General features: G+C 46.3%; 1 protein-coding gene across 1 annotated transcript in view; it reads right to left on the reverse strand.

Annotated features, from left to right (window-relative positions):
* The window catches only part of fstl5 (follistatin-like 5), a 107,844-nt gene extending 87,802 nt beyond the window's left edge, over positions 1–20,042 (reverse strand). Inside the window, exons 1-3 of the mRNA XM_040174002.2 lie at positions 19,494–20,042; positions 6,192–6,333; positions 1,220–1,250 (exon numbers count right to left, since the gene is read on the reverse strand). Coding sequence (XP_040029936.2) covers positions 1,220–1,250; positions 6,192–6,333; positions 19,494–19,516 — 196 coding nt within the window. The 5' untranslated portion in view covers positions 19,517–20,042. The remainder of the gene's footprint in view (positions 1–1,219; positions 1,251–6,191; positions 6,334–19,493) is intronic.
* Positions 20,043–22,258: the final 2,216 nt, after the last annotated feature.

Raw genomic sequence — 22,258 nt, forward strand, 5'->3', positions numbered from 1 at the left:
CAAATGGTTTTGATTTTGAGGAAGAAAAGGAATATAAAATAGTTTGATATCAATTCTCCAAAAATATGCGTCTTGAGGTGTAATTACAGAAACATCAATAATTGAATTCACACATTTCACCCCTTCCTCTTCTCCAACAGGAAATAGTTTGCCCCTCTTTGCTCCCGTCTCATCCTCATTTTGACTTGCTAGATGTCCGACCCAAACGAAGGTGGTCACACCGCTTGTAAAATCAACGCTTTAGCGCTAGATTGACCTCAGCTGCATAATAACCAGAAGACTCCAATGCACGAGGTGATGCTTGAATTATTTATGATTCTCTCCCTGTCGTTTGCTGGCCTTCTCGTTATTGGGGCTGGAAATGAGTTTGCTGAAATGTGGCCAAAGTGAGACCCCCCCCACCTCCCCCCCTCTCGGCTTACGCGGCACATTAAAGCGAATCGCAGGAGACAGCTGTGGCCGCCCTTTATGGTGATGCACCCTCTGCAATTACTGCTCCGACCTTCCCCGCTGGAGAAAAATGGGGAGACGACCATTTAGCGGCCCTTTTTCAAACACTTAGTGGCAGACGAGTTGGGCAACGAGACCACCTTTTTTCGCCTGACATTGACTCTTGTTTAGAGGAGACAGAGGAGACATTAGCGAGGGGACAGGTTGAGAGATGGGACGCATCCGTCAAACAGCAAGAGGACCACGGCGCATTATTGCATCCACACGCGCCCTGTTGCATGGCGCTAGATTAAGCTGGATGGGGATAATGGCGCCGACTACAGCCGCAGCTAATAGCCATGTCCATTAAAGACTCATCTATTGATTATGCTTTAAAGTAATTCATTGTTTAGAAAATGGAACAGAACAACTTTGCAGATGTTTGACATTTGGAAATAACTTCACACCAACACCCCAGAACTTAAAGATATTAAACTACAATAATTTACACATTTGTAGAAGCCAAATGAGAGCGATTTAGATTAGGATTATCTGATGAGATCTTCACATTTAATGGGTTTCCTTTAGTACAGAATTGTTGTTTAAAAGGTGTTCTCTGGTTTCTGTTGCTTTCTATTTGAAGATGCCTGCATAAATCATTCACAGCGCAGCTACGGAGCAGATGTGTTAGAGCAATGCCGTCGAACCCGCATCCTGTATAACGTTGGTTACCTAAATCGCATGTCACAGGAGAGTTAGGAAGAGCGGGATGTGAGAAATAGAAGCTCACCTTTTATCCTCAAGCTCTCAGGGATCACGTCCTGCGGGAACAAGAGCAGAGAGGGGAAAAAAAAGAGATCACAGTTAAGATCAACCACAAAATCACTGCATCAACGACATAGTTCCATTTGCCAGAAGGAGGGAAATGTTTGGTGTTTTTACCATTGAAGTTGTATTTCAAAGACCAGCCAACTCTTTGCAAATGTTGACGTTGGGGTCTAATATTTAATTCCCTTAAGTGGTCATTTTCCTAATTTGCATGCGCAATGCTGATCCTTTTCACTGCCACTACCAGACTTTTTTTTTTTTTTGCATTTACACAAAAGTGTGCCCACTTGAACAAATTTGCAGTTTCATAAACACATAAAGAGAGCAAATAACCGTGACCACTGGAGTGGGTGCACTATAAAATACGCTGCATACGCTGGGGCATGAATATTGATGACGATTGTAGAAAACAATGTTATCAGGACCATTATTCTGCGGAGCTGCTCGACGCAAAAAGAAGGAATTCTGAACAAAGAGAAAGGCATTAATGTTTGATTTCCCTCCAGTGAAATCTGCACAGCTCATCGTTTCGTTCTTGTAAAGAACATTCAAACTCGAGCACGGGTGGTGTGATAGAGAAGATGCATTATGCAACAGGTCGATGGTCAATAAGAACAGTCTGCAGGCTGGGACTGCCTGCTGAAAAGGGCAGATTACCACATGCAAAGAACACGTTTTTCTGTTTCAATATTTTTGATTTTGGAGTCAATTCCTTTTTTTTGAGCTTGCAAAAACAAATTCAAACTATTTTACAAATACGAGGATAATGATATGATATTGCTACCTGTGTAACAACCTCAATCTCCTAGTTTCAGTATTTCCTGGTCTGTTCACTTGTATCAATAACTGCTGCTGCTAATGAGACCAGTTCTAAAAGGACGAAACACTCACAACACTCCTAACGAGTCAGACAATGCGGGTGAAAACCAACTGCTCTCTGCAGAAAAGTGTCAGTAAAATTCCACCATGTGAGTCATAATAGTAGAAGTTACACACGTGGAGAAACAACCTCCCAAGACACGCTTTCAGAATGGTAATATTGACATAATGGGTATTGCTGCAGGGTCGCAGAAAGATTCTTTACTTTCACAGAGACGTCTCGGTGAAATCGAACACATCTCCGGAGGTGAGAAGTGAAGCGTACGCTGACGTGCCAAAATCTGCCGATGATCAGAAGGACGCTCGAGTCTCCCACAGAGTACGAATTGAAATGTGAAACAAATGTGTTATTCTTGAAAACTCATAAATCAATTCATCTTGTGTCATCTCGTAGGTAAAGCTTTACCTATATATATATATATATATATATTGACTGTATCCAGTAATGTCCTAGTCCTACTAAGGAAAATAATATTTAAGATTTTTTTTAACCCAATTTGATTAATTTCCCGTATCGATACATTTATTGTCATCACATTGAACACTTTGCATGATGTAGAAAGTAGAAAAAAATGTTTGTAATAAATGACCTGCAGTTACCCGATTGTGGCTGATTTTGATCAATTGTTTCAGCAACTCATCGCTCAACTTTCAGTTTCAGATTTAAAGCAGTTGTACATATTTGAAATGAATCCCTTCATATTCAAATCAGTCACAAATATTTAACATTGAAACTTCCCTTCAGGTGAAAAGAAACTCCTTTTCCACCAGCTGTTTTGAAATAAAAATTTAAAAACGCTTTTGATGACATCGTGGAACTAAAAGACGACCGTGTGAAACATGAAGCTCTGATAATCGTCATCTTTCCAGATGTATTACAAAATATTGTCGACAAGAAATCCCCTAAAAGCGCCTGTGGCTCCCGGACATTCTTTGTGCCCCTCGTCCCCCTGGAGCAGGTGACGTCCAGAAACGCTGCACAGGTAGAGAAGATGTCACACGGGCCTATTTGCACACAGCAGCCCGTGTTCACACTTCGTTTGTTTGAGCAGAGTGATTTCCCCCGCCGGGTCTCCGCCGCCCCCCCCCCCCGAGACGATGAAGCACCCAGCTGAGCCACCCGTTCATCTGGCCCGGGTCACAGCTCGCTGGCTGACCGCCGCCCACCTGCCCGCTGCTCTCGCCCCTCCGCACTGTGTTCTTAGCTGCAGCTTATGAAACGGCCTCCAGAGGATGAGGAGCAAAGACACAGTTACTGATGCAGCAGATTGGACTTTACACGAGCCGCTCAGAGACTAGACGGCTCCCGGTGACAGTCACATTTAACCCAAACATTGTCTACAGCAGCGTTACCCAGAGCTCCTGCACGTCAAGCTACTGTGCGTTCATCGCGTTCCTTCCTCCCATTCGATGTCTCTTTATCTCGATCTCTTTTGCACCCCCCTCCTCCCACTCTCTCTCTCTCTCGCTCATCCCCTGTTAATCTAGATTTGCCACGTGGCCAAGCCGGCGCTGGACGGATGGGGCTTCTCGCGCAGTTGCCCTTGCCTCCATTTTGTTTGTCCCGACATAAACAGCTTGATGTCAAACCCGACGAAACGCACAGAAATTGCTTTTTTTCTTCTTTTTTTTTTTTCCCCCCCGCGCCTCGTGCACACAGCGCGTCGAGCCGCAGCCGTCACACGCCGGGCCTCCTCGTCACTCTTTACCGCTGCGAGCGCCGTCAAAGAGCTTGACTGCATCGAAGGGGAATCTCCACGTAGCGGAGCAGTGACTTCCAGCGGAATTACAATTAGCAGTGGATCGTGCTGGCTGGGATCCGTGTCCTCTTTTGTCTACTTTGGAGGCAACTGTTATCTCTGTATTGCCCACTTAACCATATTAACAAGCGGATGACCCGAGCCGCCCTGCGATCCAGCCGGCATTCAGCTGAATCAAATTCTCTAAACCAAAAGGCTCGATGACATATTTTTTGCAGCGCGACCATTTTTCTCCGAAGCCGTCTTTTGACAGGCGGATGGATGAGCGCAGCTTACCGCTGTCCTCTCACAGGATGAATTGTAATAGTATGCAGATGCTGTAATGACATTCGTCTGAGATGCAATCATAGCGCCGGGCACGTTCGTTTCCCCCCCCCCCCCCCGGTGGAAAAACACATCAGTCTCTTTTGTTGCTTCTCGTCAAATCGCCGCTGCATCCATTACTTTAATTATTAAAGTCACTCCGGTTCCAAACCCGGCCAATAAAAGCGGCCAAAAGTTGAAGTCTGACCAAGAGATGTAAAACAGTGTAAAACAACGGAGGGTTTACGCAACCTTCAAAATCAAACTTTAACATGAACTTTCTTATTTTTTTGGATGTAACTGCAGATTTGCCGTAGTTTGAAATATGATTCTGGCAACAAGAAAGGCTTAAGTCATCAGAATCAAAAGCATAAACTTCACAAGATGAAGCCGTGAGGCACTGAAACCTCCATTTATTTCGCCTGTTCAGCGGGATGTTTCAGATTTTATGGTGAAGTGCCGCACTGCACAGAAGAGAACAGCAGTTTAGACCTTTAACATTCAGCTCTCTCTTCCCTTTGGTGTAGTGTGAAGGATCACGGCCAGCAGGAGTTCCACCTGTGCAGTTTACCCAGATCATATTACAGCATTTATTTTTTGGGGGGCGGTTTTGTCTGGAGTAGCCGAGGCCGGTAGGATGCAGAACTCTCTGTAAAGCATCTCTCTGAATGAACCGTTCTTTCAAAAATGTTTTAGACCACCGTGTCGACTCAACAGCTTCGCGTGGCTGCCGGCTCCTCCGACGCGACCCGATGAGGCTCCGACCATCCATCCGTGGTTTGGAACACGTTCTAAATACAATATTTAGGGGGAAAGTGACAAAATAAAAGCACTTTCTGCTGCTGCTGCACACACCAGTGTTACTTTTTTATTTAGGATTTTATAGAAAAGGTTACTAGTCAACAGAATGGTAGAGGAGGGTTAACCTCTTTACAGAACACGGTGCGTTCCCCTGAAGTCTACTAAATGTAGCTGGTTCCTTGTGATGCAGCCTGAGCGTGATTGTTTCCTCTTTCACCTTAAACTCTGAGCTAAATGAGGCCGGTCATCATCCCAGCTGAGCCTCGCATGAATCCCATGTGGTCTGAAGTCATTTTCAGTGGGCAGAATAAAAAACCACAGGAGAGCCGTCGAATGGAAGACCAAAATGACTGTAGTTAGTTTCACACAGAGGTGGAAACGGTACTGAAAATGTTACATTGCTTAAATTGTACTCAATTACAAGTAAAAGCACTAGTGTTAAGAAAATACTTAAGTAAAAGTACAAAGTACTCTTCTCAAAAGTACTCAGAGAACAAATGACTTTTTAACCGATGGATGTTTTATTGCATCGTCAATAGCAGACATGCGATGTATAAAAATCAAATTCAAAGCACATTTCTCAGGCGAACAATGTAGAAAAATTACAGGCAATTTTACGGTGGCCGACACGTGCAAACGCGTTGCAAACGCAAGAGAGAAACGCTGCAAGTTCACTCAGAACCCAACGGAAGTTCGCCAGCCCACTAGGGGGTCTGGACCTGTGGGATAGTGGATGGACTTCGGGAGATCGGTGACTTGTCCTCCGTCTTTTCTTCATTCTTATTTTCCCGGGTCACTTCTGTCTCTATTTTGGCTTCTTTCTCAAATTCTCAGTCCGCTCTTTACACCGCTGTGTATTTTACCTGCAGAAACATTTGCCCGCTGCAGCAGCGAGTTGGCCTTCGCTTATATTACGTCTTAAAATAATCGCCGCAATCGCGATCTGACAGACAATAAAGATTTGCATTAAAAAAAAAAAATCTGACAGTTTGAATATTATTTCAAATTGTGGTAGTAGATTACACGATGTAAATTGCACACTTGAAGAAAATATGAAAGCAAAAATCCCCAAAAAATCGACTTGATTACAGGAACGTGAGTATTTGTAATTCATTATTGGTTTCACACTTGGCACAAGCACACTGGCCTCTTGGCGTGAACGGCGAATGAAAAGGGGGCGGCGATCGGTACCTTGTGCCGGAACCTCACGACGGGTCGATAGAGCGGTGACCTGAGTCCCTCCTTGTCGGGTCGGGCCTCGGCGCCGAGCGCGGCGAGGCCCAACAGCAAGAGCGCCGCCGCCCTCCATCCGGCTGCCTCCATTGGTCTCTTCCTGTCGAGACACAAAACAGACAAGAAGGGTGAGGGCTCATCTCGAAGACGATACATCCCGCTGGCGGCCGTTAAGTAACGCGAAACCAGTCGCTGGGCTAAGCTGAAGCTGTCAGTGCGCCGCGCACTCGGCGAGGAGATTAGATCTCCTTTTGAAATCAATTAAGGGGAAATAGACGTCCTGAGAAAATAAAGAAGAGACAAAGAGCCAATATTATGGCAATTAACGGCTTTGGTTTAATTAGTCTGAGTGTCTAAGTCAAGATACTGTGATGAAGCGGTGAGATTACATCTTAAACTGTTTCCTCTCACAGAGCCGCAGCCCAAATATATTTATTCAACTGAGCGAAAAGATTCACTTCTGCCTTCTTATCAATAGTTAATTGCGATGTATAAAAGTTTGACCTGCACATCAGGAACTAACTAAACAAAAAAAAAACATACTGAGTGTCACAGAACCAGCAAACCGAGGAGGTAAAAATAGAGGAAATACTGTACGTGTCCGCTGGTGCTCTCATGGAGCCTCAAACAAACCCACAAATACAAAAACACACGTTCATAGATGTTCTAGTCTGGAAAAGGTTTCTCATTGGTCATCCTTTGGCGTCATTCTGCGTTTGTGCCTCAGTTCTGTGCCCCCCCCGAGTCACAAAAAAAATCCCCTTTGTTACAAGCTTCATGAATCAATTTGACTCGACGTGACGTAGAGATTTTACACCGAGCTCTTCTTTCTAAGCCGCGTCGAGCCGCCGCTGCCGCCGCCTGCTCATCATCCTCCAGCGGAGAAGATGAGTGACAGCAGGGCACTGACCCCTTCTGCTGGAGTGGCACCGAGTCGGAACAACAATAGAGCCTCTGTGGGCCCGCCCGCCATCCGCCCGCCATTCGCCCTCCATTCGCCCGCCATCCGCCCGCCATTCGCCCTCCATTCGCCCGCCATTCGCCCGCCATTTGCCCACCATTCGCCCGCCATTCGCCTGCCATCCGCCCGCCATTCGCCCGCCATTCGCCCGCCATTCGCCCTCCATTCGCCCGCCATCCGCCCTCCATTCGCCCGCCATTTGCCCACCATTCGCCCGCCATTCGCCCGCCATCCGCCCGCCATCCGCCCGCCATTCGCCCGCCATTCGCCCGCCATTTGCCCACCATCCGCCCGCCATTCGCCCGCCATTCGCCCGCCATTCGCCGACCATTCGCCCGCCATTCGCTGGAGGTCGGGGAGTTGTGCCGGCAGAGCAGCTCGATGCTGCAATGTGCCGGACGAGGAGCGAACGCCTTTCTTTTTTGTGAGTTTGTGACTCGTATCACAGCGGGCGAAAAACTGTGATTCAGCGACCACGTTGCAGAATTTTTACCTCAAAGAGGTATACAAAATACAAAGATATGTATTTAGAAGGATTATGAAACAAGCGTAATGATTTAAACCCTGGTGTTCAGCCTATATTACTACAGAACAAATCCATTAGCCTTTGTAGATTGAATGTCTCGTCCACTGTCCCCTCACTCCCGTCTCTCCCTGTTGAGTGAGGAGGGGACATTGGAAGTGTCCTCACAATCCATCGAGCGGGGAGGTTTAATTCCAAAGTGTCGAGAAATTCAAAGGATCTTTGAACCTGGCAAAGTAATTGTTAAAACGCTGTTAACCATTGCAAACCCCCTGCGGACATATAATGGTGGCTTTGTGCTGCGGGGAACTAAAACTCGTACTTGTCGCCTCTTTAATGTGACCGTATTCATTGTCTATGCATTTCTGTCTCCAGATCCAGGCAGGCGGTCCGCCTGCTGCTGCTCCACTTCTCTGCTAACGCGGCTCCTCCGCCTCGCGAGGTGGATTATCATACCTGCTAGTGCGATCAGTCAACTTGTTCCACTGTTAAAAGGGTTATTAACAGAGGAGCTCTTACAGAATGCTGTGTCAGCGACATGGACGGTTTCAAGGAGGACAAATGAGTAATGCAGCGCAGCTCTTTGCAGACATTTAACTGTTTGTGAGTCAAAACTTCAGCGCCTACACAAATCTTGCCAGGTTTGTTCATATTGAGTCATTAGCAACCTCTGTTGCAAACAATGCTGCACTGAATAAAAGGCTTCCGTGTAACCTTGAATGTGTAGCTGCCAACGTACATGTACTCGTTACGGGCCAACATTCAAGATGCGGACTTGCTGATGTTTTGTGTTAACACATAAAAAGGACTTCCAGGGTTTAACTGACATAGACCGCGTTATTAGCCTGTCAAATAACTCGATCGATCGACCAGTCGATCTCGAAGGCAGTACCGGTCGATCACGTGCCTTGAATTTTTTTAAAATGACGCCACGTCATGCATGTGCGTCCTACCGCGGGAGATGACCGGGACTAATGCCAATGCTAACTAGCGACTCTCGCTTACTAAACGGACGCATTTCATTTCATTCCAAAGCCACCCAGGCTGACTGCAGTAAGGCAATGGCCGATTGCGGCCCTCGGGACAATATTTTGTGGCCCCCCCACCTTAATATGAAAGCGTAATGTTAGTGTGGCCCGTGAGTTAGCAGCCACGGCCATACCTCATTTGAGTTTGAGACCCCTGCGGTAAAGCTCTATACACTGCGAGGCATTGTAAATATTCAATAGCCTTATTCATCCACCTTGAAAGCAGTGGAGACACAAACAACCTGGGAGTTCTCCCTGGACCCCCCCCAGGGAGAGTCATCATAACTTTGCCTCGCGGTTTTCAAATTCCCCGCAGCACGTCTGAGCTTTGGCACTGACTTTCAAATGAAGACTACACATTTCCCACCACCTACACTATGCATCATGTCTTGACAAGCTCACAGACGCTCTCCTCCACCGCCCCCCTCCACACCCCATCTGTCTCATTCAGCAGAGCTGTGCCTGTCAATGCACTGGCCGACCTCACAGGTACTATACACATCACCTGATGGCCACATGGGGGGGGGGGTGACTGGGTTTGACTGTATCCACACGTGCAAGTTAGTTCCAGCTGTCAATGCGTGTTTAGTAAGTCATAGCTCTGCAAAATAGAAGAAAAAACTAAATGAAAACGTGCTATTTTTCCCCAATGAGCCTTAATTGAAGAACACTCGTCTCCCACATGAGTATGCTTGGAATAACTCTGACTCATTGCTGGTATCTCTCCAATTTACAGCTTTCTAATTACAGTCAGTTTGTCTTAAACGTAATTACACAACTCAATTCTGAACGTGGACGATAGTCTGCTGGGGAAACTGTTGTGTTTTTCAGACAGCAGTGCACGAGTTCATGATTCCCCAACAAGACTGTGAACAATCAAACAACTCACGGCACAAGTTTAGACAGTTTAACCCCGTGCAAAAAAGGCAATTAAACGAGTCTTTTGTGAGTCTGGGTGTCACATCGTCTACGTATCCCGTTCATGAGATACACGAGGTCACACCGAGGCCATTTTAGTTCTCCTTACTCGCGTTTCTCATGTTGCCACCAAACAAAGCGCTGACAGACGGAACGGAGAGACAAGGAGCGACGGCATGAGCTTCCCGTCGACGCCTGAATGGAGAACATTCGTTGAAACAGTGTTGTTCTAAATTGCGTCTTTGAATTCTTTGCAAGCCGTTTTAAAACCTGTCAAGTAAGATGACTTCTGAGGCTTCATTCATCCTTTTCCTGCGCCTGCGTCTTCCTTTGCACCGTTTATCCTATTTTGTTTCATTGCATTCTGAAATGCAACGTGTGAAAGGAGGACAAACAGCAGATTGCATTGAAGCCTTCATGATTTGAGACAAATGAAAAGTGTCTCAAACACAGCCTACTTTCCCTTCTGATGCTAGCGGTGTTTGCTGTGGACTGAACATTCATTCAGTCATACCATATTGTCAAGTTTTACTCAATTTTCCTTTACTTTTAGATCCAAGGGACCTTTGGAATTGCCTGCGCAGTTGACTTTACATTCATTTTTTTTACACATGTTCCAGCTCTCCTTGGCATAAAACAACTTTTCAAATATGAAGCAGTACATGAATACAACATATTTTACCACAAAATGATCTATATTTTTAACAAAGTTTTGAAAAGTTATTTTTTATCGTCGATTGAATCTGATATTTAGTTTCTAGAAATACGGATTCTGAATGTGGAGTAAAAAATGAGCAGACTCATCTAAGCTCATTGATTCAAGCCTCCAAAACTACGGTGTCTCTCTCCGGGCTCATGAACGGAGCCGCCACGGGAAACTGCACTGCTGCAGTGGCACACAGGCCTTCTTCCACTAGCCAGGATGCTCCGCGGGCCCCCAGTTTGCTCTGAAAAACAAGTGATTTACTAAAAGACGTTTGCTGGAAATGATTCAAATTGTCAGCGAAGGTCACCGGAGGGGAACTTGAAGTCAGGAGATAAGCGGCTCTGCTCTCCTCTCTCTCGCTATTTGCAATGACGGACACACCTTCCTGACCTCCCCTGTCTCTTTAAGCGGCATTAGATCAATTCAGCCGTAGCGCCACAGTTTGAGAACACTGGAGCGCCGGCGTTTGTGTGTGTGTGTGTGTGTGTGTGTGTGCTGCCCGAGCGTCCTGCTGCAGCGTGTCTTATTTGGGCGACTTATCGCGGCGCTTCTCAAGCTCGTAGTTCCCCGGCAGCGATGTTTACTGATAACGGGCCTCTTCAAGTTCAAAGCACGTCCAAAACCACAAGCAACAGACTCCCCTCCCCCCCCCCATGGTGGAGCGTCCGTCGTTTGGTCCTCGTTCCTCCCTTACAAATGCAGAAACTGCCGTGCCAATCTCTCAAAAAGAGCACGGCTGCTGCTTCGCCGTTGTTTTGGTGCATAAAGGAAGCGTCCCCAGTCTTTCTGGTCCAGATGTTCATGATATGCATGGAAATGAAACACTCGAGGTTTGAAAAAGGGTTTTTTTCTGCTTTAGGGGGAAGAAAAGGCCTTTGACCACAGTGTTCTGGTGGTTCTTGGAGGAGTAAAAGACTGACAGCTTTGAACGTTCCCATACTACTCTTCTCCTTCTTCTTCTCTCCTCGAGAGCTGCAGGCAGTCAGTCAGTTAATAAATGGCAGAGTGGCTTCATAAAAAGGGGCAGCACTTGCCCGGAGGTTACAGACGCTGGTGAAATGCAGCCTTGTAATCTTATATGAAGCCCATATAAGCTCTGGGAAACTGGTCTTTAGAGTAAAGGGGCAAAAATCTTTTCCTGTAAAAAATACCGCTGAGTTTCCTCCCTGGTCGAAGCCCCCGACCCTAAATAACTCCTGTGAAAAATACAAAACGGGCCACTAGCAGAAGAAATGTCATTGATCCAAAGTATGAACGATAGGGAGAAGCTTTCTGTACGATAACATTTTTCATTTAACCGCAGTACATAAGTAAACACTATAAACTGGGCAGGTGGCCTTTGTAGGATCACATAATAGATTCAAATGGAGCTTCATATCGACTGTTAAACCGTGGTCCTAAAGCTGTTGTATCCCCCTCCAGATTGAACAAATCAAAGTTGTGAATAACAGCACAAAGGAGTGCGCTGGTAATTCAGTAATGGTGCAGATTGGTTACAGTGCCGACTTGTTTGGCTTTCTACCATTATTTTCTCCTAATGCGTTTTGGACTTTAAATCACTTCACTGTTATACTTTCGTACAAAATTTAGCCTCTATTAAATGAACAATTGTGGCCGTGCACCATTATATTTTCTGGCCAATGTGATTTTCCCAACGTTTCTGCATGTGTCTGTCGATGGGACATGGTGACTGGAGCTCCATCACCAACCAGCCCATCCAGACCTAAAATGCATTCATTTCCGTGTGTCAGAAGACTATTTAATACAAACATATGTGCTTACTAGTAACTAGGTGATTAAATAGACAAATAATTGTGGATGAAATTTGTCACAAAAAGGATACTCCCTGAATCACAATTCTGTTGCATCTCTTGGTAATTCAGAGTAAAAACAGTGTTTTTTTTAGTTTCTAGCTGATGCTTCGGTGAGGGCACCGCGGCGTCTTTTGGCCACGAGAGCGAGCGCTTCCGCTGCAGACGCCCAGCTGTGCCTGCAGCTGTATCCGCCGAAGGCCGGCGTGGATTCTGCTTTGGGTGCAGCCTTCGCGTTTCCTGAGATCTGCATATTTGTGGGTCAACGCAGACAGAATGATGTATGACCTTTAGCTTATGCGCAATCCTCTTTTAATAGGCGAGGTGTCCCTGCTGATGTGCAGAGGGGAGATAATGATCCACTGGTGCTTAAGTAGGCTCCTGTGAGGTTATAATCTGGTCCCGTTTGGTTTGGTTTACTTAACATCAGAAAAAGAAATGAGTGTTTTCCCGATAGATTCGACAAACACAAACTCCCCTTTAGGACGTCCTATTTGCTCAAATGGATGAAATGCCAAAGGAAGTGGAGGACTTTATCCTGGTTTGTGCAGATATAATGAGCAACGCTGGCGACTGCATGAGGAAATAGTTGGAAAAGACCCCTTTTTAAAACCTTCCGCTTTGCCTTCTTTCTTTCTTTTCATCTGAGGAGCAATTTTCTGAAAGGGGGCTTTCTTTCTGGGGCTTAAATTTAGTCCAAATAGTCGAGCCAAATCTGAACAGGCCTTGATGCCGAAACCTGGCACAGCCCTCAACATCCTTCAAATGTTCTGGATCACATCCGAAAAACGAGTCACTGGAATGTCCTTCAACAATCACCACGATGCATTTAAACTAACGATCATCAGATCATGAATCTCCCACCAGGTCATGACCTATTCGCTTCTATAACCAAGATGCTGCTCTGGTGTTGTCGATGGTTCATCGCTCTGAACACGAGAGTCCACGATGAGGCGGATTGAGCAGAGGAACCTCCGCAATAAGAGAGCAGCTATCTGAGTGACTCGCTCACCTGCTGCTGAGGAGCACTTCACTCACTCGCCGCCTCAGTGGGGCGGCTCGGTCGCCAGCTGGTGAAACCTGCGCTCATCCAGCCAAGATGTCCTTTGGGACTGTGGATGAAGCGCGGCGTCAATGCGCTTTGTGAACCTCGTCCGCGCCAGCAAAGTGTTTAGACATCTGAGACCTTTTAGACAAATGATCACATTGTTTGCCTTGTTGTTTGACTTACGTTATTCTGTAAGCGGCAGTGAAATCTCCAGGAATCTCAAGTCTTCTAAATGGGCTTTTTGGATCCTCAAGAATTAAAGCCAACGTGGATGAAAAAGAATATGGCAATATATCGTTTTAATGACTCGACTGATAAACATCACGTAAGGAAAGTCCTCAGGAGTTTCTTTATTTAACAACTACAAACACGTACATGAAAGCGAGTGAGGCATCACGCCTGTGCAGCTGCACTAACTGCCTCATTAAAAAAGGGCTTCTTCTGTTTTCAACTGTGCTATTAGGTATAACTGTCTCCCTGAAAATGTATTTCATGGTCCTCGTGCCTTTTGATTCATTTGCAAACGGCAGCCGAACGCCTTCGACTGTGTCGAAAAAAAGCAGCACGGCGGCACCTCAGCCGGGACGCCTCATCATTCGAAAGGCCTCGTATCAGCGGCACCTGCGTCCTCGTGGTGCATTTTACGAGCCACGAATAATTCACTCAGACGTCTCAGGATCCGCGAGCCCTCGCTTCGACTGGGCCGCCTCCGACTCATTGGGCGGCGGCTCCCGATGCCAAGCGGGCGACGGCGGAGCGTCCCGGTGCCACCAGGAAGCAGACGAAGAAGGAGATGGGCCCTCGTGTAGATGTGTTGGCTGCGCGTTGTGATGACATAATTCATTATCCCGCAGCCCTTTTACGAGGCAGTTATCTGTCCCGTTCAGATGGCTATCTGAGGCGCATAAAATGTGATTACACCGAGCTTTGAACTTGGCGTGCTGCTTCCTCTCACTAAATCCTTTTGTGCACCGCAGTCACACGTTACCACTGAAGGGGAAACGTCACACGTGCCTCCAGGGAGGGTGTTTGTTGTCTCCTCTTCTGACCGCTTGACTGTCAATCTGCTCTTTTACGCCACCGCTTTCTTTGAGAATGTTCAGTTAATATGAGGAATGGAAGGAGCGGGCGAGAAATTTCTCTTTTTTTTTTTGCGACCGCAGAAGCCGGGAGCTAAATCACTTCCAAAGTTAATCCGCTATGAATCCTGGCAGCCAGTCCAAATCCAGGCAGAGAAACTTTGGAAATCAAACGTGGAATTTCAATGATCCTCAACCCTCAGATAGCTGTTTTTTCTCTCTCGATGGGACATGAGAGGACTTCTGCTGGAACCACTGCGGCGTGAGCATTGAGAAGGTCGTGAGGGCAACGGGAGTTCAGCTGGTCAGCCGCTGGAGCGCTAATGAGCCTCCGATGTGTTTCAGACAGCAGCTCGCTGCTGCGTCCTCATCGTTTGTGTAACGGACGGAGACATTTCAGTGGTGCAATGAAACTATTTTCTAATAAAACAGCAACGCGCCATTGTCCCTTTCACCTTTTCCGTTCCTCTGCGTCACAAATTGTCAACAGAAACATGATGGAAATGGAACATTTGTGGAGAATGTGCAGGCCGAGCGTCGGGCTTCGCTGCATGACGCCGTCCCAACTCAGGTAACGATATTTGCCTCAGGCCAGCGGATTTCACCCTCTTCCCGCTGTCTGTGCAAGCGGCCGCTGGTGGTGGCTTCATATTTACTGCAGCGACATCAGAGTCGTACTGATCTTCACATTAAACTAGAGCTCGACAGCTGAGGAGGATCAGATCACACGATTGGAGACAAAGAACAGCTGCTAAATGGACTGTTTGTCAGTAACATCGTTACTCTCCCTGTGATTCAGTTTCCTGTCGTAACAAATGTGAATCAAAAAGTCTTTCAAAAGTATTCAGCAACACACTGTAGCCGTGCATGTGGATTGAATTCAACTAAAGGGAATGAAAGTAACACTAGACACAGTAACACTTGAATCGGCTTTAACTTAAAGTTGTGGGACTTTTTAGGATTCTAACGACTAGTTTTGAAGAGGCTCTAGATTCTCACAGACTATATAATTCATCTTTTATCCAGCCAGGCCGTCCTTTAGAAATGCCAGATTGCACACTGTGACCAGTTTGTGCTGTGTGAACAAACTAAACTAATCCATCCTCACAGTGTGTGCGCGCATTATTCGTCACAGCTCTAAAAAGTGAATCTAATATATCTTTCGCCATGCACGAGATTTACGTCTAGCCTGGTGCGACATCTGAGTTATCAACAGCCAAGTGTGTGCTTCCAGCTCCGATCGTGCTGTAAAAAACGCCACAATTATCAACCATTAAGATGAGCGAGCACCACAACAACCGGCAGACACCCAACACTCGCTTTTCACACGCGGCGGTTTTGTGCCGTGAGTTCTGTATGACAAAGGTTCTTTACGATCGCCGGAGTCCGGGCAGCAGGAAGGACCTTGACTTTCCTTCCACAGTCCTTTAATTTATAGACCACTTTGAATGCGGCGAGCTGGTACAGCTCAACAGGAAGAGGCCTGGCAAACAATCATCACGTTCCTCGGAGGGATCGGATGTACTGTGCGAGGAACACTGGGCCAAAGCGGCGGCGCGCACCGAGGTGCCATTAAGATGCAAGGCACGGCCGGACCACCAACGCGCGTTGGAACGCTGGCCCCACCGCCGGGGGCCTCAGGCCGCGCTCGCTACCAACGCACACACCTGCCGGCCTGTTGACCTTCGCCCTCAAGGTTCCTGCAACTACTGTTACGGTCCGACCCACCCCCCCGCGCCGCTTCAGCTTTAATAAAAAAGTAGCCACGAAAGCTGCCGTGCTGCACAAAATGGGGCACGACAATAACAATTTAACCATCCACACTAAATCACAGCAAATGAGATTTAGATTAGATGTCAGGGTGCTGATAGTCCAGATTACGCATTTGCCCAAACGTTTTTTCGCATGTTTGTATGTTTTCATCGACGGTCGACTCGCACGTGGTATCAGCTTTTCACCCCCCACTGCTTACCAGGAGGTAGTTCCTCCCAAACATGGCAGCAGGGTAACATGTCTCAACTGCACACTAAGGACTCCACGTATCGGGGCAGGGGAACGACGACGCAGCGACAGGGACGCAGATGGGAGTTGGCGGCTGCAGCTTATAGCTGTGAGTGGGATGAGTGGAAAAGGGAAAAGGGGAGAGAAGTGTTGTTGTTGTTGTTGAGGTGCTTCGGGCTTTCAGACCCATTTTAAATGTTGATTCCGACAGCGAGAACAAGCGTTAGATATGTTGTTGTTTTTTAATATGTGACCTTGTAAAAAGGTCATGTACCCCTGAATGGCAGCGGTGGAAAGCCTGATAAAACAATCTATAAATAGACATCACACAGAAAGCATCAATGGCCGGTCGATATTTTGGTAACTACGCGTATTCTCTTTCTTGCCGGGAGACTGAAGGTTTGTTACCACTTTGTTTCCTTACTGTGTAAAGCTTTTTCTTATTTGTTGTCTTAGTTCTGAAACATGTGTTGGGGGCAAATAGCTGTTCACGCTTCACAGTCTCGTCATCTGTTTGCGGTTGCCCGAAAAAATATAGTGGAGACACAGAAGTGCTGAGTGGAGGGACAACATGTCGGTGTTACGTGTTATAACTGCCCCTAAAAGCACAAAGTCTCACTGCCTGTGTGCAGACTGCACAAGTGAGATGCAACACATTAACTAGTGAGCTGTAGGCCAGCTGGTAAAACGTATTTTGGGATTTTGGATTGAACCAGATTATCCGTCTCAAACTAGACTAATCACCAACCAGCTCTGGGCAAAACACGAGAGGAGTATTGATCCTCCCATCTAACGCATAAGAGTGCTTTACAAGGGGAAACCCGTTTCTCACTCCAATCCATGAAGAAAGACTTCATGGGCTTTTCAAAAAACATGCAAATTACACCCAAAGCGTCATCATAATTGCAAGTTTGAATCTTTAAATATTAAACATGGCTTTGGAAATATGTCCAACATTGTGACAAGAGGTGAATTCAGAATGTTATGCAGTGAAAAGTGTGTAAATCTGCTTCTGAAGAGAATTGAGGAACCTTTCATTGAATAAATGCATTGAAGCTGCCATAGAAATGCTGAATTCCTGCTCACCACAGAGCCTTATTCCATTATGTTTTCTTCACGTTTTTCCTCAGTAGCCGTACGATGGTTCTTTACACGTTGACTCAATGGATTTCATAGATCCCAAAGAAGGAAGCTGCTGGAGCTGCAGTGTATTTTTTTTTCTTTATCTCCCGTGTTTGTTCAGCATCGCAGTAAAAAAACACTGGGAGGTTAAAATAGACAATACAGTAGTCATAAAAGGACTAGTGCACGATCACAGTGGTGGGGAACGGAAAACACCTCTGGGACTTGACTTGGCTTTGAAAAGCGAGATGCCGAGTGAGTGGATGTACCCAACAGCAGCGCAGAAAGCCATAAAACATCGGTTAAAAATGTGCTTAAAACCTGTTTGCTCTCTGAAGCAACCCCGTTACAACATCTGAGCGTGTTGTTGCAAAAGAATCCGATGCAACGCGCAATAAAACGGTGCTATTTTTAGCCATTGTTCTCCATAACATACAGCTTCATTGTCGTGTCAACCCCCACCACACCAGTCGCCTTTACTGAGCGCCCGCACCTTCACAGGCTCACAGCTTCTGCTCTCAAATCTGAAATGCTTTGATCAGTTTCCTAACATTACTTTCCTCCGTTCCAGTGAAAAGAAAAATGGACTTAAAAGCCTTCGCCTCCCAACGGCGCTCTAAGAAAGTCATTGTAATGAAATGGAAAAAGAGCAGCGGCTCCATTAACACCTGCTCGGCCAACACCGTCTCCTACCTGTTGTTAAATGGATCTGAGCTAAGGAGGAAAGAAAGAGTGTCGGTGTGTCATAGACGGCCTCCCTTTGACAATATACAGTAACAAAAGCAGTTTGGCGCTGTTGGGAGTCCTTGTGGGTTTGAGTGAGTCAGATTCATCTGGACAAGTTGGTATTCTTACTCTTGTGTGCATATGTATACAGAGTATGCAACCTATATAAATGATACGTGGTTGCTAGTCTGCATTGAAGTGGAGATTCAATTAGTCTGTGCAGCCGTGAAGAATAAACCCACGCATTCATCCAGTGTGCCACTTTCACAGATGAAGTGAATGCATTGTAGGAATAAACGAATGGAAATCAGATTGCAAACGGCCACAGATGGCAGAAGGTTCAATGTGGATGTCTATGCATTCAAACCTCCTCTGCGGGAATTTTAAATTACTGTTACAATGAGAGGTGAAACGTCTCACTAGTCTGTATAAATCACAGAGAATGTAAAGAGGATGTAGAAATTTGCGTGCATGCATAATGTTTTTAAAAATTAAAAAGTATAAAAAAATTTGGAAAGTGTCAAATGACATTAAACAAATATTATGATGTTATTCAATTTTTTTTTCCAATAAGTTCTATACAGGAGCTGGATAACTTCACAGTGATTCTGTTGTATCTTTTGTCCTGAAGCTACAGCAGAGAACCGGCTGTAACTCGGAGTCGTATCTATGGCCGAAGTTAATCCGTCCTTCGGTTTAGCTCTTACTCCATCTGCTGCACCATCGCAGCGACACAAACACGCACAGCAACAAAAAAAACACCGCAGATTTCATCCGCCAACAATCAATAAACACAATTAACGCACTGACAAATGAGTCAGGCGCAAAACTGCGGATGAAAAACAAAAGTATAATCCCGCCGCTGCTAACGGTGTCACTCAAGGATTACCGTGCCAGGATGGAGGAGGGGACGGGGGGGTAACGCACTAAGTAGTGCGCGGATAAATTAAAAGCTCTGGGCATTGCAGCGTGTCTCCAACCACTAAAGAAAAAGATAGGGTTAAAGGACGTGTTTGTGCTCCAGGGTTTCTGACAGAATAACAGCGATTGATCTCAATTTCAGATACCCTGATATCCGTGGATTTGAGCCTCCACATGACACTCAATTGAAATCGTAAAAGCTCGAGGCGACAGATCGGGAGATGTTCTCCTCTCTGGGTCGAGGAGGGTGACCTGCCGGATTATTGGACAGGAGTTGTGGTGCGTGGCCGATGATGAGGGGTAAACCTGCTGCCCGATAGCGCGCCGGGAAGAAAGGGGACTTTGGAGGATGGAGCTTTGGTCGGACAGCTTTTAACAAAATGATTCCACAAAGAAACAAAAAAATGTCTCTTTACCTGTGCGTCCAGACGTTCAACATCCAGGAAAATAATCCAAGAGCGAGATTACTGGCCGACAGAAACACTTCTCAACAAACTATTATTAGTGATAATCTCGAACCTCTCGTCAAATCCACGGTTAGTGTAATTCCCGCTGTGAGTGCGTGTGTGTTGGGGGGAGAGAGTGGGTGAGAGAGAGATGTCCTCGGGAGAAGTTTGCACCTATAAAACAGCCAGAGGGCAGGTCGTTAATCCTCTCCCAAAATACCACCCGAGCAGCACGGAGGAGGAAGGCGCAGGACGCGGAGCAGAGCGGTCTGTGCGGTTCAGCACCACGGCGCAGTGGACAGCTCCGACGGCGCAGCGATCTCACCTCGGCCGCTCTCGGGTCTCGTTGTGCGCCAGCGAGTCAGGAGCAGCCAGCCCCTACCTCACCCACCGGCTGAGTCCCGATGCGGTCACGCGGGAGGGAGGAGAGGGAGGAGTGTCCCGTAGTAGGCAGTATAAGCAACCACACGAGGGCACACTGACGGGCGGAATGCGCAACGAAAGTGCCCTGGACTAAGAGGGGTGGGAGAGTGGGAGAGCTGGGTGCGTTCAAGGCCGACCCACTGGCTCACTATGCGCGCGCACACGCATGTGTGGCGCGCGTGCCCCGGTGGGGAAGGAAAAGGCGTTTTATTCTGTACATCGACACACTGCGCAGTGTGACCTCCAGCTGATCATCGAGAGTGCAGGATGACCGCTAAAAACAAATCATATTCTCTTACGTGTATTTTATTCATTTCATTAAAAAAACCTTTTGGTTTCCAGGAATATGAGGCAAAAAAGTTTAAGCTTATAAATAGTAGTTAAACTTCACATATGAAATATATTGTGGGAGCTATTATTTAATTATTTATTAATTGTTATTATTGTTTGGTTTCTTAGGTTGATAGTATTAAGATTAAGTATTACTGTTTTTCTGTTTTTGTATTCGATTTAGTTTAATCATTTTTTGCATAGTTTAGTTAATTGTTGGGTTAATTGAACCACTAATGGCGTTATACTGTGGGCACCTGCGAGGTCACCGAAGGGCATACCCAGGTACAGGACCAGCATGCACTTGGGTGAGTTTTTTTAACAGCGAGCCAGTCAGTCGGAGCAGCACTGCATAGGAAGGCAGCAAGTTTTATTGTATGTGTTTGGTGGCTTCTGTGGAATTAATGCGAAACAAAGAAAAAGAGCACCCGGACAATCCGCTTTCTTCCTGCGTGAAAGGAACAAAAGAAGGTGCAGCAGTTGCCCTTTGACATGTAATGATTTAATGGTCTGAATACTTAACTGCGTACAAATACATATGATGTACTGGAAGGGACCCGACGGGCAAAAGAACCCAAATTACAGACATTTCTACAATCAGGTAAAACCGCGCAGAAGGACTGAGCAGAGTGTCACCCGGCTGCAATAAAGTGGGAGATGCTCTAAATTCTAGTGTGTTTTGTTGTCACAGTTTTAACGCATTGGTTACTGGCATCTAGTGCTCTTGCACCTCCAGTTGAGGTCACGTTCTGGCAACTTGTGCTTCTTCTTTTAGTTTATACAAAAGGAGTCTTGTCAACAAAACAACGTTAACTCAGCAAGGGAGAAAAAACCTCAATAACTACATTTATATACAGTAGAATACTTTCAGGTCGTAAAAAGAGCCCTCTGTCAAAAGTACTGAGGAGACGTGATGCAACTGCAGTGATAAAGTCAGCCACTTTGTATTCCCAATACGTCGCCCCCTCTCTGGCTTGTGTGAGGGGACAGATGCTATTTACCACAAGAGGTCACTTGTCATAAAACAGGTCATTTTAAGCATTTCCCCAAACAGCAAACCGTTGTTTTCCAGTGAGGACATTCTTCTCCTGTGATCTAACCCGAGCCCGAAATGACCCGAGATAAGAAGGGAAAGCTGGCGCGTCTTCGTTTAATTGAAGGAACTGGAATCGCATCCAGCTATTGACTTGTTCTAAGCCGCTTCACCGAGGGACCACAGTCACTTAGTGGAAGAGTCAATCCCAACGCCGTCTGCATGGCGGCGATAAGCTGCGTTGTTCTCCCATTTGATTTCGACCTGAAGAGAAATGTCTTCCGTCCAGTTCTAGCCGATGGCCTCCTCCTCCTACCTCCACTTCCACAGCATTGCCTGGTAGTTTCGGAGTGCTGACCAAGATGAGGTATATTTGACACATCGGGATGACAATAATTGTGTCAAAGAAGACAATTCTTCAATTCTTCAAAGACAATATTCATCAGACGGAGCAGGAGAAACCCAACAGTAACACGTTTTCATGCGAGCCCCTGTATCTGGTTTTTGGTTATTATTCAACAATCTTGTTGAGCGTGTGTGTGTGTGCGGATTTTATTTTGACGAGTTAAATTTGCGGAAATTGCGATTCATCTCTCCTGCGCCTCCTCGGCTTCCGTAGTCCGGTTTTTTCCTTCACAGAAGCGTTACTCTGTTGAAGACCGTGTGTGTGTGTAGGGAGCTGATGTGCGGAGACCAGAAGGCAACGTCTGTGTTTTATTGTCTTCTGCGGGAGCAAATAAATGCTGAAAAGATCAGTACCTGAGCGGACTGCTTCCATGCCCTAAACCCATGTGTTACACCCCGACGAAGCAAGACATGAGCGCCATGCGTGACAAAAGCACGCAGAGTAATATCACTGCATAGAACCAAGCACGGTGCACGTGCCCAATATGTCTCCCTGCTCTTTCAAAATTAAGTTACAGCATGATTCATTAACGGGGGAGTTCTC

Source organism: Gasterosteus aculeatus, chromosome 4 (genome assembly GCF_964276395.1).
Source record: "Gasterosteus aculeatus chromosome 4, fGasAcu3.hap1.1, whole genome shotgun sequence".
Lineage (NCBI taxonomy): Eukaryota > Metazoa > Chordata > Actinopteri > Perciformes > Gasterosteidae > Gasterosteus > Gasterosteus aculeatus.